At 44.5% G+C, this 16,454-nt stretch overlaps 1 protein-coding gene across 2 annotated transcripts in view; it reads left to right on the top strand.

The window, feature by feature from the left end:
- Positions 1-16,454, top strand: part of LOC144937966 (calcium-activated potassium channel subunit alpha-1-like) — a 156,172-nt gene that overhangs the window by 28,977 nt on the left and 110,741 nt on the right. For both annotated transcript variants that reach the window (XM_078865619.1, XM_078865620.1), the window contains exons 6-7: positions 10,547-10,622; positions 15,478-15,553. In XM_078865619.1, the coding sequence (XP_078721745.1) occupies positions 10,547-10,622; positions 15,478-15,553 (152 nt within the window). The remainder of the gene's footprint in view (positions 1-10,546; positions 10,623-15,477; positions 15,554-16,454) is intronic.

Here is a 16,454-nt window from a genome sequence, read left to right as displayed (position 1 = left end):
GTGTGGCCCTGAAGCTGAACGAAGCAAGGGACAGCGTGGACGACGCATCACATTATTTCTGTATTGACCGCTGGTGATGGCTCAGGTGTAAGTGTGTGTGGCTCAGCATGATAGATGAGCTCCTGAGCCTGCCCTTTGAGCCCACTCAGCGTCAGGTCAGCCTGGTCGGGCTGCCATGGGAACCTGGGCTCAGCAGGCGAGCCCAGTTCATTAGCCGAGCCACCGAACTTCTGCTGGTTGCGAAAACGCAGAAATGCATCTTGCAGATGCACACGTAGTCTCCTCCAGCACGAGTATGAAACTTAATTCATGGGAGAAATACAGGTATCCCTCGATTATGGTTTAAAAAAAAATACGTGTTAAACGATTTCTTTGTGTTTCGGAATAGCTTTTCCCATTAATTGAATACAAAAAATCAGGGATGTGTTTTGGACAGTCTTTCCAACTTTACTCCTAAATATAAACCTATATCACTTTTCACAATACAATAATAATAAGAAAGTACATAAATATTAAAACGACTCAATAATTTTTCTTTTTAAAACTAAAACAATTAACCTTTTGAGGGAACTTACCAAGAGATGTTGGAATGACTGGAAATGTGATTTGCAGGCTATTGGACTGCAGGGGTACCGTTATACTGTCGCAGATGTATGATGCAGCCTCCTGGTTGGTGAAAAGGAGCTTTATAGATCATCGGATTCCTCCAGTATAAATACATAGTCTGATTCTGATGATTTTTGTTTGTTCACGTGAGCCTATCGTGTGAAATTTCGTGAACGTGGAAATTTGATTTCGTTAATCGGAAAGTGTTCAAAATTTGTCAATTGCTTAAACGCGAAATTTCGTAAACCAAACTTTGTAAATTAAGGGATATTACCTGCACTTAAGAAAATGATCGTCAAATTAGTGTCTGTTAGCGTGCTACAATGATGTCGCCGAGGGTGTTCATCTTGACTGTAGCCTTAAAGTATTTTCTCTTGTGTCGGACAGACCAGGGACATATTCTCCCAAGAGCTTTCTGGTTTTGCATCGCATCTTCCTTGTTTTTCTATGAAGAAGGGCTATTGCCCAAAGCGTCGATTTTTTCTTTTTTTAAGGCGATGTTGTTGACGAGTGTGAGTTTCCTTGAAACTAATCTCCGAAGGTAGAATTGATTTAAAATGAGTGTAATGTCAATGAAGGCTAACTGCCACATTATTTTTTTTGCTCCGATGTACCACCCGATGTGTTTTGGCAAAGGTTTGGAGGACAGGTGGCTGGGAATGTAAAACCTTTCATATCAATGCAGGGATCAGCAAAACATGTTCTATTCTTGTACAAGAATATTACCCTATTTACATAAAGTGGCATGAAAATCACACGAAAAATATCACATTGCCTGGGGGGCATATCAGATATTTTATTTACTATGTAATGCTCAGCTTTTTCTGTTTCACTGTGTGGCTGCATGTGTCCTATTGTAGCCAATCATTCACTTGCCATATGTGACGCAAGGTCTCTTCATGGCATTCGTCTATCAGTTGTGTTCGAGTCTACATTTGGTCTAAAACAAATTCATGTATACTCCTCACCGCATCTTTTTGCTTTATTTGTTTGTTTATTAAACGGGGGGGGGGGGGGGGACTTCGCACAGAGTGCAGTGATCCTGGCTTATTCCAAGACACACTGGTCAACATTCTGAGACCCAAGTTTGGAGCAGAATAATATACATTTTTGGACTTAATTTGTATCATCTTCCAATTTCAACTGAAGCCCGTGGCCAAGGATGTGTGCCCATTATCCACCTGCCTATAACTTAGGCAGTTGGATAACCCTAGTGCATTCCCCACTTTGCCGACAATCTACGTTGGGCTGACAGTTCAATTCCATCAGTAGCCTGGTATTACTCGAGGACGTTATTGCCCTTTGTGGACGGATTACCACGTGCACTTGCTAATGCCCGCGCAGAATATCAATGGAAAGTAACAGGACATTTATTGTAGGCTATTGGTAGCTATTGTAAGCATTTTAAAAGATTTAAATATGCCAGCGCATTAACTTTGATGCCGACAGCCTTTTTGTTATTTGCGTGCTCACCAAGCGCAATTATTTGAAGGTTGTAGCTTTAACCTAGTTTTTTTCTTTATCATACCTTTAAATACACGCATCTCATGTAACCAGCTTCGTTATGTCTTTATTTATAACTGGACTTGGTTTACAAATGTGCAGTGCCTATGCCCATTTTAATCTCGCGGATTTTCAAAAGGTTGAGATTGCTTGGTCACTGCAGATATGAGCCTGCAATTGGATTGTCATGAATTTAAATGGACGTCAAATTTAATGCTTCCCATCATCTCCGGGTCGTAAAATGAACACCTGGCGTGAAATCCACAACATTATTTATAAGGCAAACAGTCAATTCCACCACAGCAAGATGGGTTTTCCATCTCATGCAGAAGAGCAACAATAACCACAAGTAATCACCCATCACTTTTAATTGTTTATTCCAATAAATGTTGTTAACAGCTCACCGAGTCGGTGCTGCGTGTCAACACAACCGGTTGTAATATGAACTAAGGTCATGTGAAGTGTAATTGAGAATCTACTTCGAAGAAGGCTGCTCGGATTTTCTTTCTCCATGTATGGTACTTAGAGACTATGTAATACAGCATCTGAACTGAACTGCCACCACTCCCCACATCAATCAGCCTCTTATCCCAAGCAAGTAATGGGTAGCACTCATCTCCAGGGGTGGCCATGATCCAGTGGTGGCAATTCCACATCCCAATGGTGGCCATTGGTCCCTTTATTGAACAGCCAACTGTTGAATTCCCACAAATTAATATTTTTCATCAAACCAGCCTCTAAACAATGGTATCGCAAAACTCATTTTGGAGTCACTTCGTTTTTTCTCTCATAAAAAAGTGAATGGAGCAGGCTTATGTGCCTTGCAAATATTTGTCGTCTGCCATTCAGAATGACACTGTTCCAGGATTTGAAGTGGAAACTTTCTGGTCGTTGAGATTGGTTACTCGGTCACAGCACCGTGCAGGATAAGTGAGCACCTCCACACGTGAATCCCATCTTGGCCCGAGTGTGGCCATGCGTGTGCCTGCGATATTAATAACCAGATTTCATGTTGCACATTGCACGTGTCTTTCCGAGGCCGGCCACGCTTAATTGCTGTCTTGTATTTTCTTCTCCCGTGAGCGTTGGGCGATCGAATGCGGTCCGTAACTCAAGTGCACTCGCGCAAAACTCTCTCTCTCCCTCTCCCCCTCCCCGACAATCCGTGGTCAATTATTAACGATGCTCTTTAATTAGTCATGGCGGAGCCATCGGGGTGCCGAATGAGAGAGATGGGGGGGTCCTGTGGCGGCTCTAAGTCTTGGGTGGATGTTTCATTCCACACACCTTCCAGTTTACAAAACCCAACACCGCGAGTGATTTATTCATTTAGTTGTCTCCCACAGAAGCCGTAGTTTTACACCAGACAGATGAATGGCTTAACTGTCAACGCACTCACCACAGAGGCCCAATGCAACAGTTCCATTTCTGCCAAAGCCGAAGAATTGCCAACTCTTTCCATCTGCCGTCGAATAGTAGACATTAAGGACCACGTGACATTGTGTCCAAAGGTCAACCAGAGTGGGCCAATGGTATATTCCAAATCTCTATTTCGAAAATTACCCACAGCTAAGGTTAACCCAATGGAAAGACTGGCTCCTGCCATAGACCTGTAGAATTTTCAGCACTGGCTTGCTAAGGGCTGGCAATGGAGATGAGCGCTGTCCGTTGCTTGTTTAAGCAGGGAGACACCACGGCATGTTCTTGAAGTTACTCATAACCATCCTCAGGTAATGAGATACTGTGAACTGGCTCTCCTGTTGTTACATTACGCTGAAGGTTAATCTCTAGCATGTTGCCAAGGGACATTATCATTAATGAGTGTCATATAATAGGGGTATAACCATTCACCTACGCTGCCCCTCCCCCATACAGTGCTGGTGATTGAATTCATTATTACGATTCGGGATGTGATTCAATTTGGGAATATTTTTATTTGTATAATTTTTGTATGATTGCTTTGTTCTCCCCCCCTCCTCATTTCGATGGATTTATTTGCCCCATTAGCCTAAACGTAACATAAGCTGATCATTCGCATACACTTTACATACACATTCACACCTGTGGTCCTGTACATATATCACGAGCCTTAATAATTTATTTTGATAGATGAATCGATGGATCGCTAGACCCCTGATTTTAAAGTCAAGTTAGAATTGTATCATTCACCACTGCTGCATGCAACCACTTTACGTTTCGACTTACTGCGCTACCAACTTCCACAGTCAAATTGCTTTTTTGTCCCTGGCTGGGTGAGTGTGACCCCGCGTCCACTGTGTCTCCATTCTGATGGCCGAGATCTTCGCCGAGAATATTTAATCAAGTTGTCAGAGTTCAGCATTTACTCTGGAATGTAATTCTTGCTTCACTGATATGTGTATGCAGTATTTCATTTTCTCTCTCTCATCTCTTTCTCTGAGGCCGCATCATGCCTCACTCTCTCTCTCTCTCTGGAGGGATTTTTTTTTATCAAATAAAGATTGATAGCGCTTGATGTTTAGCCACTCAAGCAGTAGTTCCCAACCTGTGGTCCGGGACCCCTGGTGATACACAAGGCCATTTGAATGGGTTCGCAGAACTAAAACTATAAAATATGAAAGTTATTTTGTATTTCACCAGGTAAAGCCCATTGAGCTATGCAGCTCTTTTTCAGAAGCGACCTGGCCACAAATGATCGCTCAACGAAGTTGCTTATCATGTGGAACTTTATATCAGCTAAATACTCTAAATGCATATTTCTAAATGTTGGAGGGAAAACCGGAGGACCTGGAGAAATATCCATGTGACCACGGGGAGAGAGACATGCAAACTCCAAATATACAGGCATCAGAGTTCGGGATTGAACCCATGAGCTCCTGTGCACCAGGCAAGGTAGTTAACATCTCGCCACAGTGGAGCTTGTTTATTCGGTTTTTTTTGCAAAACACCAGATATTTTAATGCCCATTGCCATGTAAATTGTATATTTATGTTTTTTTACAAACATGATACAGATTAGACTCAAATCAAAAATGTTATTGGTACACGGTGGTCTGCCGCATGTTTTTGTTCGCGCTGACAGTGGTTGTGTTGTTCGTGCTGACAGTGGTTGTGTTGTAGTAATAGGTTTTTACCCTTTCAACTGGCACAAAAACTGACACCTTTATACAAGGCATCATGTTTGCAATAACCACAACACAAGCAGTCAAAATGCAAACAAAAATAAACAACTCTGATAATGATAATGATAGACAGCTTTTCTTGTTTTTGAGTTATACGCCTTTTGGCGTCATCTGGTCCAACACCAATGGAGACTCGGCTCTAAGAAAAGCTGTCTCGGGTGTGGAGCAATCAACTTCAAGGGCAGTGCATATCATTATCATTATCAGAGTTGTTTCTATTTGTTTGCATTTTGACTGCTTGTGTTGTGGTTATTGCAAACATGATGCCTTGTATAAAGGTGTCAGTTTTTGTACTAGTTGAAAGGGTAAAAACCTATTACTATATTTTGCCACTGGTAAAGGAGATCTCATAGTGCTTGTGTTGTTCGTGCTGACAGTGGTTGTGTTGTTAGTGGTGACAGTGGTTGTGTTGTTCGTGGTGGCAGTGGTTGTGTTGTTAGTGGTGACAGTGGAGTTTGGACACCAACGCTGCATTAGAGTATGGGAGCGGCTAGCGACGCAGTATCACGTTACGCCGAAGAACGCCTCTTCAAGCATTGACAGGCGCATGTTCATAATTATGCGCATTAACAAATGGCAATGTTCATTGTGTGGACTATCTGACGGCGCGAAGCAATGTTTACTAGTGATTGTCCGTTTTGGGGGTGGCGGGAGGGTTGTAGAGGTTTTCCCTGCTCGGTAGCTGGACCGTAACTGCCCCGGCATTTAAGCCACCTCAGGTCGCGCCCCAGGTCGCGCCCCAGGTCGCGCCCCAGGTCGCGCCCCAGGTCGCGCCCCAGGTCGCGCCCCAGGTCGCGCCCCAGGTCGCGCCCCAGGTCGCGCCCCAGGTCGCGCCCCAGGTCGCGCCCCAGGTCGCGCCCCAGGTCGCGCCCCAGGTCGCGCCCCAGGTCGCGCCCCAGGTCGCGCCCCAGGTCGGGGGAAGCGGAGCTCCCTGTAAGAGGGCACCACCTTGGAGCTAAAGGGGTCGTCAACCTGCGGCCCCGGAGCCGCGTGCGACCCTTTAAGGGCCGCTGCTTTGTGATGTTATTGATGAAGGACCGTCGCCTCGTATTCACCACGCGCATTGAAATATTGAGTTTTTTTTTTACCTCAACATTATTTTGGTTTCCGACCCCTGACCTAGCGAGACTGTGAGGTGGGCATCTTGAGACACATTGCTCTCGGCTTCACGTGGAAGAACAGTGACCTGGGAATCCAAGAGCTGCCTGGAGCGCTAGAGAGACTCACCTCGAGAGACTGTGACGACTTTTGAGTCCGTGGCGAACGTTGTGAGAGCGTAGCTGCTGACTCCGCCTGGTGAAGACACACAAAGTGCGTGCCACGAATGAACCCACAGTACCTTGCTGATCTCGTCAAGGATAACATAAACCATTACGCGAACTCCGGTCATCCTCGCAGTGGCTTTTGGCTGGCCATCGGACAAAGACGATCGCCGCATCGCGCGCTTTCAGATGCGCTTCTGCGGCCGTCTGGAACGTTCTTCCTTCCGACATTAGTAAGCCACTGGAGCTACGCACTTTTAAATCATCTCGATTAAAACACCAATTTCTTTATAATTGCTTTTTGCCTTTAGTTTGTTGTCCTTCCCCACACCTCCGATTAGCACGGTCGGTTACGTACGGTGCGAAAGAAGTGCACCATGCGTAGAGACTGCGACCTCTGTTCCCCCGCGTCAGCCTCGCACTTCCCCTAAACTGCCTGCAGGGCCTCGACGTAGATTCACCATACCGACTCGCCCCCAGCTTGCTGCCTTGTCGTGTCCAGTGCACACACCTCATCGAGGGCAGGGCAGCAGCACAGAGTTTAACCGAGCAGAGACGTTATCGTCGATCAGTGTTCACATGTACAGCGATGCAGTGTTTTTGGCAGGGCGTTCATCGATACAGTGTTACAGAGTCAGTGACTCGAGATGCCTGGGAGTCTATCCCCGGTACAACGCAAATTTGCAAGCTTGCCACCTCTGCTCGGTTCGTGTCCGGAACCTTCGAGCCTGGCGATCTTCTGTGTGACTCCACTCGGTCCAATGCTGAGATCTTGAAGTCTCGCAATTCTGTTGGGGTCAGTCCCTTGAACCCTGTGAGTGTGCAACCTCTGCTCCCCGCTCGGCCTGTTCCCGCGACCCGCGAGTCTGACCTGAGGCAGCCAGCCCTGCTTGGGCCTGTGTCTGAGACCTTTGTGAGCTTAGCCCCCCCCCCCCCTCCTGTCTTGATTTTAAGTTTTCGTGACTGCAGAAATCCCTACTCCTTGGTTCTTTCGGTAAAGTCACGTAGGTATACAACATTTAAAATAATATATCACGACGTTTCAATTGCAACACAAGCGGTCATCCTCAGGCGGAAAAGAAAATCCAGCAGTGGAACTGCTGAACCAACGAGACAGCTGTTATAACAAGGTTATAATGTGGCGATGGGCAAGCAAGCGGGGTCTCAGCTGGAAAGGAATTCCATCCCCGGACGCAAGGACGTCAGTTGTGTTAATGGGGGAGATTAGGGAAAGGGCTTCCGTCGCCGCATAATAGTATCATCCCCGCATATGCGCACAACGGCAGTGTTAATGGGAGATTAGCACTATGTTGATGGGAGAGATTAGGCAGGGAGATTAGGGGGATTAGTAAGTTAATGTCATGTCTATGTGTGACACAAGCTCTCCTCCTGCTTTTGTGGCTCCGCACTGGGGTCTGGAATTGCATCGTTAGCTATTGCGCCTGGGGATTCAACCCAACCAAGCACATTCCATTGCCATTAAGGTTGACCTTATATGCTCGACTCGTGTGTGTTTCACTGTCCCCCCACCCAGAAACCCACGCATATTTTTTCTGACCCCCAGTTACTTGTTTTTTTTGGTTTGCCCAGACCATTGCCCTAGAATCGGTTTTATTTTGGCAGACCTGCGGTTCAAGACAAAAGCGAGTGAGCGGTTTGTTTGTGCAACTTGTGCCGTGGCTTATTAACATTGGACAGCGACAATTCAGGAGGTGAGGTTGAGAATAAATATCGAGAAGAGCAATCTGTGAATAGTGCTCCGTGTCTTGTTCACCGGAGGCTGTGTGGTGTGTCTGTACCCATGTGTGGTGTGCCTGCAACCATGTGTGATTTGTCAACACCGATGAACCTCTTTAGAGGAAGTTTGGGTTTTGGAGGTTCTCCCGTGTCGGCTTATAGAGGCGACAGCCCACACAGTCACACAAGCCGGCACAAAGCAATCGGGGATGTTAATTACTAATAGTTGATGTGCTTCGAATGTGCTGATTAAATCTACATGCTAAACCATAATGTGTTAATTGCATACAATTAATTGGAATTGTGTTCATTAAGTGTCACATTGTATTGTGTATTTGTTTCAATAATTATTACGTACATTCTACAGTACCACGTGAATGCTGGAAACTTTGCTCATTAAAAAGTCAAAGTATTTAATCACTTTGATTCTTCACCATCATTGTACACGGGGCACACAGCACGAATGCAAGAAGTAGCAGATGACAGTATAGCCAGTAGGTTGAATACCAGTCTGTAGACATTGTAAGTATTGTCCACTCGTTCGCGATCGTTTTTTCTCATACTTTCTGGTTCTGTTTCATACTTAATAATAATAATTAATTGTCCAAACACAGCATGCAGGCCCATCCTGAAAAAGCCTTGAAACTCGGAGTCTTTGCAGGTTGAAGGAGCGTCATTATTAAAAGCTAATGAGTGCAAACCCAGTCACCATTATCTATACAAAACGCAACTGTGTACATTTGCTTTCGCATGTAATGTACCCTTGGTGCTCATCCACTTGGGTGTGTTTTGTGGAGAGCGTGCGGCCTGGAAGTTCCGTAGGATATCCACGAGGAGGGCTCAATTGCTCCCTAGTGTGGAGTGCCTCTGCTGTGCACATCGTGCGAAGGGACTTCCTTTGCGCCGAGGTGCTGAGAGAGCAGCTTGGATATATAATTGGAGAAAATTGCTAACGTGGTTTATATGTTTGGGTGGTTCGGGTGGGTAAGGGGTAAAACACAATTACGATTGCTGTGCCAGGAGAGTTAACTTAGAGTCAAGCCATGTTGCGATCATGCAGTAGGACAGAACGGGAATCAGCACGCTACTACATTATGGACCTGTAAACCTGAAGATCTGAGTTTGATTCCAGGTCGCTGCTAACCACTTTCACTAACTCTCACTGACCAGCGTGGTGAAATTTTAGCCAAACAACCACCGTGACTGGCACGGCGTGGGGAGGTTCTCGTACTGGAGTCGTTTGGCACATTTCTGTGACATGATAATGTCAAGCCACGTGGGAATACTGTATATATACCTCGTAGGTCAGACCTGATGTTAATATAATTATGATTATGAATCCACTACTAAAATGCATTTCACACACGTACATTAAACGATTAATTATCCGCTTGTCAGCCAACGTATTATTACACGCTTTTATTTAACTCACTCTGTTGTTGTTGTCGTATCCTCAAATCTTGTAACTCAATTTGAACCCACTTCCCAATGTGATATCGATTGCAAACTTGGTATACTTATTTAATACTGATGACAATACTATATTCTATAAAACATGTATATATTGTTAAACATTCTTTTTATATGTTATGTTTCGGCTTGGGTCTAATTGTCCACGCTCAACTAACGTTGGCTGTAATTGTCCACGGCCCATTACGTTGTGGCAAGCTTCGGAGCCACTTCCTGGAGTCGTAGAGTTCTGCCATTACTCGTACGGTACATTTCATTAAAGCGTGTTTAAAAAAAGTATTTTTTAAATATTACTTATTGATTGAATTATCTTCTTAGAAATGTACAAAGCGCCTTTCTGTACAAGGCACCCCAGTTATTGTGGTTAATTGAGAATGCTCTGTACATGAGCTGTCCCGATGGCTGAGCACCGGTGCTGTAGCAGAGTGCTCGACTCACAAGCAGTGGTTGTCACATGGATGAACTTGTTCTCTCCGTAGGAATTTGGAATTTCCACCACGGACTCAGAGCAATGAGTACCTTCACACTAATTTGAGCAGCAAGACGCAATGTGTTTTGACCTTTCAAAGTGAGAGTGTTCGCCCTTGAGAGAGACTGGACAGATCGACAACTACTGGACATCTGTGAAAAATAGCTTTATAGCTCATCGGATTTCTCCAGAATAATTAAATATTCTGATAATGTATGTATGTATGTTGAACTTATTTCGCACCTTACGCAGCCAACCGTTGCTAAATGGAGGTGCGTGGGAAGGACAACAAACTAAACGCAAAAACTCGCGGCTGCTGTTTCGTTTCTATTTCCGCAGGCTTCAGGTTCCTCCGGGCGCTGCGCCTCATTCAGTTCTCCGAGATTCTGCAGTTCCTCAACGTTCTCAAGACCAGGTGCAGCACGGGGCCCACGAGGGGCTCACTGCCCCGTGCACACAGTCACCCGTTTCCTTTCCCTATTTCATCATCGCCTTATCATGATTATCATTGGCATCGTGTCACGAGATGAATACACCTCCATTGGGAACTTCCACAGCGAGCAGGGCATAACATCGTGCCGGGGAACACCTCTCAGAAGGTGATGTCACGAGAATATTTCTCAACTCACATCAATTGACTTATTATTTAATTCAAGATAATGGACTCGTGTTACATCCGAAATGTGCCATCCTCGGAGCTGGAATATGCTAAATCAAGTGATGGACCACGTGTCTATTTCATTTGTAGCCCCAGGTGAGCAGGCAGAGAGCATCGGCTGACTACACTTGAGGACCCGGTTTAATCACTGGAAAGGGCCAAGGGTTCAAACCCAGCATCTCAGTGATGCCGGCTTAGTGCTTTGATAGAGACATATTCCTTATTAGCTCAGCCACTTGCACATGATTTTATCTTGGGTAGAAGTTTATCTGCAGCCGAGAATGGCTGGGTTAGGGTTAAAGGTGACCCACGTGCCCCAAGTTGTAAGGAGCATTGAGGTGTTTAAAGAAATAATCAATAATGTACATCAATGTAAATCATCATGATTGTGTGTGATGGATGCTTAATTATTGACGGTGATGTGATTTGGAGTGGGCAGGAAGCCCCAAAGGATGTCAATGTAAACATTGGTGTACTGGTTTTAAAATGATCTTTTATCAGCAATCAAAACAATATCAGATTGTCAGAGAAAGGCCTCACAAGACGACATCACAGAACTACCTCATAATAGTACATCTCTTGCCCATAAAGTGTGGTTTACCTAATGTCAGTCATTATATACATACCACTATTTATTTATAATTGATCCCCCAAGACCATGGTCTTGGCTTAAAGGAGTAAATAACCCAGTACGTATGACTAATGCGTGACTGGGATAAGAGCATTGAGTCACCGCAATTGAAGGCCCTCTTTAATTGTGGGCTAATACCTAGCTTCAAAATAACGATTTAATTCATGTTTTCTCAATGGCTTGAATTGGGAGTCTGGGCACCCAGCCCATTTCCCATTACAATGCTGTTTTCCGAGCCTTGTATATCCCGTCTGCATTGAGGTCACCATAGGTCATGAAGACAGCACTGTGTTTTGAAAATCCCGTCACAGCTTTAGTTGCAACACAGATCAGATCGTGGCCAAATTGCCCAGTGCATGTACGCTGTGACAGCTGCTGGCTTTTGTTTCTTCTATCCACATCATCATCATCATTGCCATCATCAGCCATGATCAATCCACTTCTGGATGAAGGCTTCCCCATACCGTCGCTATCTCTCATGATCCTGAGATATAAGAATCCGCCTAGCACCTCCGATTAGCACGGTTGGCTACTTATGGTGTAAAAGAATCTTGATTTTAAGCTTTCGTGACTGCAGGAATCCATACTCTTTGGTTCTTTCGGTAAAGTCACGTAGGTAGAAAAATAATAGATCGCGACGTTTCGATCGCAACACAAGCAATCGTCATCAGGTGGGACAACCACGTCTACTTCAGCAGTTTTTTTCTCGCTGTGGTTGTCTCACCTGATGACGATTGCTTGTGTTGCGATCGAAACGTCGTGATCTGTTATTTTTCTACCTACGTGACTTTACCGAAAGAACCAAAGAGTATGGTGTAAAAGAAGTAAAAAAATATATTCTAGATTTGAAGCTTTCGTGACTACAAGGATTCATACTCGTAGGTTTTTTCGGTAAAGTCACGTAGGTAAAAATACATAATAATAAAAATTGTGATTTCTAATTTTAATTTCTATTATTACTTCTATTTTTTGTATTATAATGTTTTTACCTACGTGACTTTACCGAAAAAACCTAAGAGTATAAAAATACATTCATTCAATGTCTGATTTCGTCATTGCCCCATCTTCTTGGCTGCCGCTCTGTAATATTTATTGACAGTTGGTCATCATCCCCTCTGTCGATGTGTCCTGCCAAAGCCCACCCACTTTTCTTGATAGATTGAATGATGTCTTTAACTTGGGGATGTTCTCTAATCCAAGCGTTCATCATTCTGCGTAACAATGTCTTTTTAGAGCAAGCATCTTCCCCATGCTTCTTTTCGCACTTTTTGTTTCAGTTTTCTTTGTTAATGTTCACTAATCCGGTCCACATGTCATAGCAGGTAGGACACATCGATGCGCTATCAGTATTGCATTAACACAAATGCGTTTAAGAATGGATTTTTATTTAGAAAAAAAAATCCCCAAAATCTGAATAACTGTGTCATCTAATTAGGCTTATTAAATAGGCGTGCTCACCTCACAGCAACAACCAAACAGATTTAAGCGAGATATTACCCAGCACAAATGTGTTCATTAATTACCAGCACAGGCTCGCATATAATCATGAGCAGTCAGAATGAATAATGTATATGTTCATCAGATAATTTAGAATATAATTTGAATAAAATAACTTGCAATGGTTAATATCTAGTTTAAATCTGATTGTTTTTTTGCTGTGAGGTCATGACCCTCCTATTTCAGAAGCTGTATCAAGTTACAAGCTGAGTCTGACTTTATGGATCTTTCATGCCGATTTAGTGGATCTTGTCCTGATGGTGCTTGACAGTCAAGAGCGAATCGTTTAAATTGCCATATTGTTATACATGTGATTCTAGATTTGAAGCTTTCGTGACTGCAAGGATTCATACTCTTAGGTTTTTTCGGTAAGTCACGTAGATAATTTTATTTATTTATATTATTACTTTTAGTAATTTTTAATTTTATTTTTTACCTACGTGACTTTACCGAAAAAACCTAAGAGTATACACGTGATATTTGTTTGCCAATGCCGGGTGGTGGAGGGTCTTAACGACACAAATTTAGCTTAACCCAAAAATCAACCATGAGTCATATTGGCTGCGAAAAACTACGTGTTGAGATCAATACAACGAGGGGAATCTGTATTTGTCAAATTACACTGAGATTGATAGTTATTGGGACTTTGTCTGGGACTTGGCACCCAGTGGCACTCGCTATTGAATATTTCCTTCCGAACAGATGGTGTGCTTTGCTGATAAACTTCCCCTACAATTTACTGGGCAGCTGTGGCACGAGTTGGAACAGTTGTGGAGTCTGGTCTTGTGGCGAGTGCATTAATCACAAGGCTGTAAAGCCACAAATGAGTGAATTCTGACGATGAATATGTAATGCCCATCGTGGAAATCAGCGACGACTGAAGATTTCTCTTTCCATAAAGGGCGGGTTTATTATAACCGCACGGACAGTAAAATCAGTAAATAAATACTCTTTGGGTATTTCAGGTGAAGACGATTTCCTGTGTTGTGATCTAAACGTCGTGATCTATTATTTTTCTATCTACGTGACTTTACCGAAAGACCCAAAGAGTATGAATCCCTGCAGTCACGAAAGCTTTAAATCAACAGTAAAAACAGATCACGTATTCTCTATGAACGTGATGTGTAACTGAATATGCACACACGCTTTTTCACTGCCACAAACTCTCGCCTTCGCCAATCTGGCCATGCAGCCATCCCACCCTCGTTCCCACAAGTTCACCCTGCATTCACCAGCCTCCTGGTGCCTGGAATCTTCCGCTCTCCTCTCATGCTCTCCCGCTTCTCCGTCGGTCCGCCAATTCTCCTCCGCCCTGTGTACCTGCACCACCATCCTCCCACTTCACACCGCTCTCCTGCGACCCCCTCACCCTTTCGGTCCATACCCCTTTCATTATCTTTTACCCCAGCCCAAGGGTCGGTAACCCGCGGCTACCGGAGCCGTGGGCGGCTCTTTAAGGACTGTCCTCGTGACGTTATTCATCAAGGACCACCGTCTCGTAATCAAATGCATTGCGGCTCTTGAAATATAGATTTTGTTTTGTTTTACCGAATTCGAAAAGAATGGCTCATCTTGTTATTTTGATTGCCGACTCCTGCCCTAGCCCCATCCTCACGATATCACCCATTATCCACGCCCATATCTCTGCATCCATTGGCCCTTCTGGCTATACACTTCACAGGGCTTTCAATTCCCCTTCTTTTCCACCTCCAGTCCTTGAAGGCAATGTTGCCTTGACGACTCCCTCCATCGTCCCATTGGCCCGCCTACTTCATCGCTGGCCTTCATCTTCTCGGGCACCCTCGTCCCTCCCCAGCTGTCTCTCTATGCCCCCCTACTAGATCCTTCTGCCTCCGTGCTTTCCCCATTAGACTCCATCCCCTCCGTACTGTCTCCACGGGAGCCCTGTGACTCTACTCATTTGGGTTTGTTACAAATGCAACGCGTAATCTAATGTGAGTATTGTTTTACAAGTGCGCAACATCATAGGACAATACCATGAAACGTAAAATTAATAAGGAATAGAAAACGCATGCGGTGTTTAAACATCCATTATTATCCACATACAGGATGCTCTTGAATAGGTGTAAGACTCGGTGAGCTTTCCTCGATAATAAATGGTGTGGTAATAATGTTCTGATGATGACCAAATAATCTGGAATTTGCCCAATCTTATCAGATCTCAGAAGCTAAGGCTGAGCCTGGATAACGCTTGACTGGCAAACAACATGCAAACCCAGGTGGTATAAGCTGCTGGGATACATGCGTGGCAAGCAGAGGGCAATGCATCGAACTACTGTATATTGTTGTACCGTACATAGCTCTATGCTCCCACATCTCTGCTCCCCACCTTCACGAACCAACTCACTCTGATCAGCATGACAGAGAATTGTCAAGTAACCCCCCAGCAGTGGACTGACAAAAAGGTTGTACATTTACATGATTGTTATCTAATGGGTGTGTGTGTGTTTTAATATCTTTCAGTAATTCCATAAAGCTGGTAAACCTGCTCTCAATCTTCATCAGCACCTGGCTCACTGCGTCGGGATTTATCCACCTGGTGAGTCGGCTCCACGCCAGGGTAGAGTAGTCATATGTCTGTCTCCTATGCGTTCCACTTGCCAGGTCTGAACTGGCACACGTGTTGCACCTGCCAGGTCTGAAGTGGCACGCGTGTTGCACCTGCCAGGTCTGAACTGGCACGCGTGTTGCACCTGCCAGGTCTGAACTGGCACGCGTGTTGCACCTGCCAGGTCTGAACTGGCACGCGTGTTGCACCTGCCAGGTCTGAACTGGCACGCGTGTTGCACCTGCCAGGTCTGAACTGGCACGTGTGTTGCACCTGGCAGGTCTGCACGGGCACACGTGTTGCACCTGCCAGGTCTGAACTGACACACGTGTTGCACCTGCCAGGTCTGAAGTGGCACGCGTGTTGTCCACTTTCAGTATTTATTTGTGTTATATTAATGTGCTCTAATACACTCTGTCTGGCCGCGAAGTGGTTAACGCACCTATGTGTTCTCATTCTCGTTGGAGATGAATTATACCAACCCGAACTACTTAACTAAAATTAAACTTTTTAAAATTTTAGCAGGTAAGGCCCACTGAGCTATGTAGCTCAATGAAGTGGCTTATCATGTGCAAGTTTATAGCAGTCAAATAATCTAGGACCCAGAGAAAAGTCATGACACTGGGAGTCCACGCGACCTCGGGGAGAACGAACTCCAAATATACAGGCATTAGGGTCGAGCTCGAACCCACACCTTCCTGTATACAAGACGAGGGAGTTAACATCTGCGCAGCCTGTTAACTTTTTCTTTGTTCGCCTGCACTTTTCATAATTCTGCATACATCCCAAATCGCAAAAATGTTTTACGATTGTTAATAATTTATAAAGGATAATTATACATGTCGCTACCGTAGCATGAGATACAGTATCACAGCATTTCCTCATGAGTGCT

The sequence above is a fragment of the Lampetra fluviatilis genome, chromosome 20, assembly GCF_964198595.1.
Source record: "Lampetra fluviatilis chromosome 20, kcLamFluv1.1, whole genome shotgun sequence".
Taxonomy (NCBI): Eukaryota; Metazoa; Chordata; class Hyperoartia; order Petromyzontiformes; family Petromyzontidae; genus Lampetra; species Lampetra fluviatilis.
This window is presented reverse-complemented; position numbering and strand designations above follow the sequence as displayed.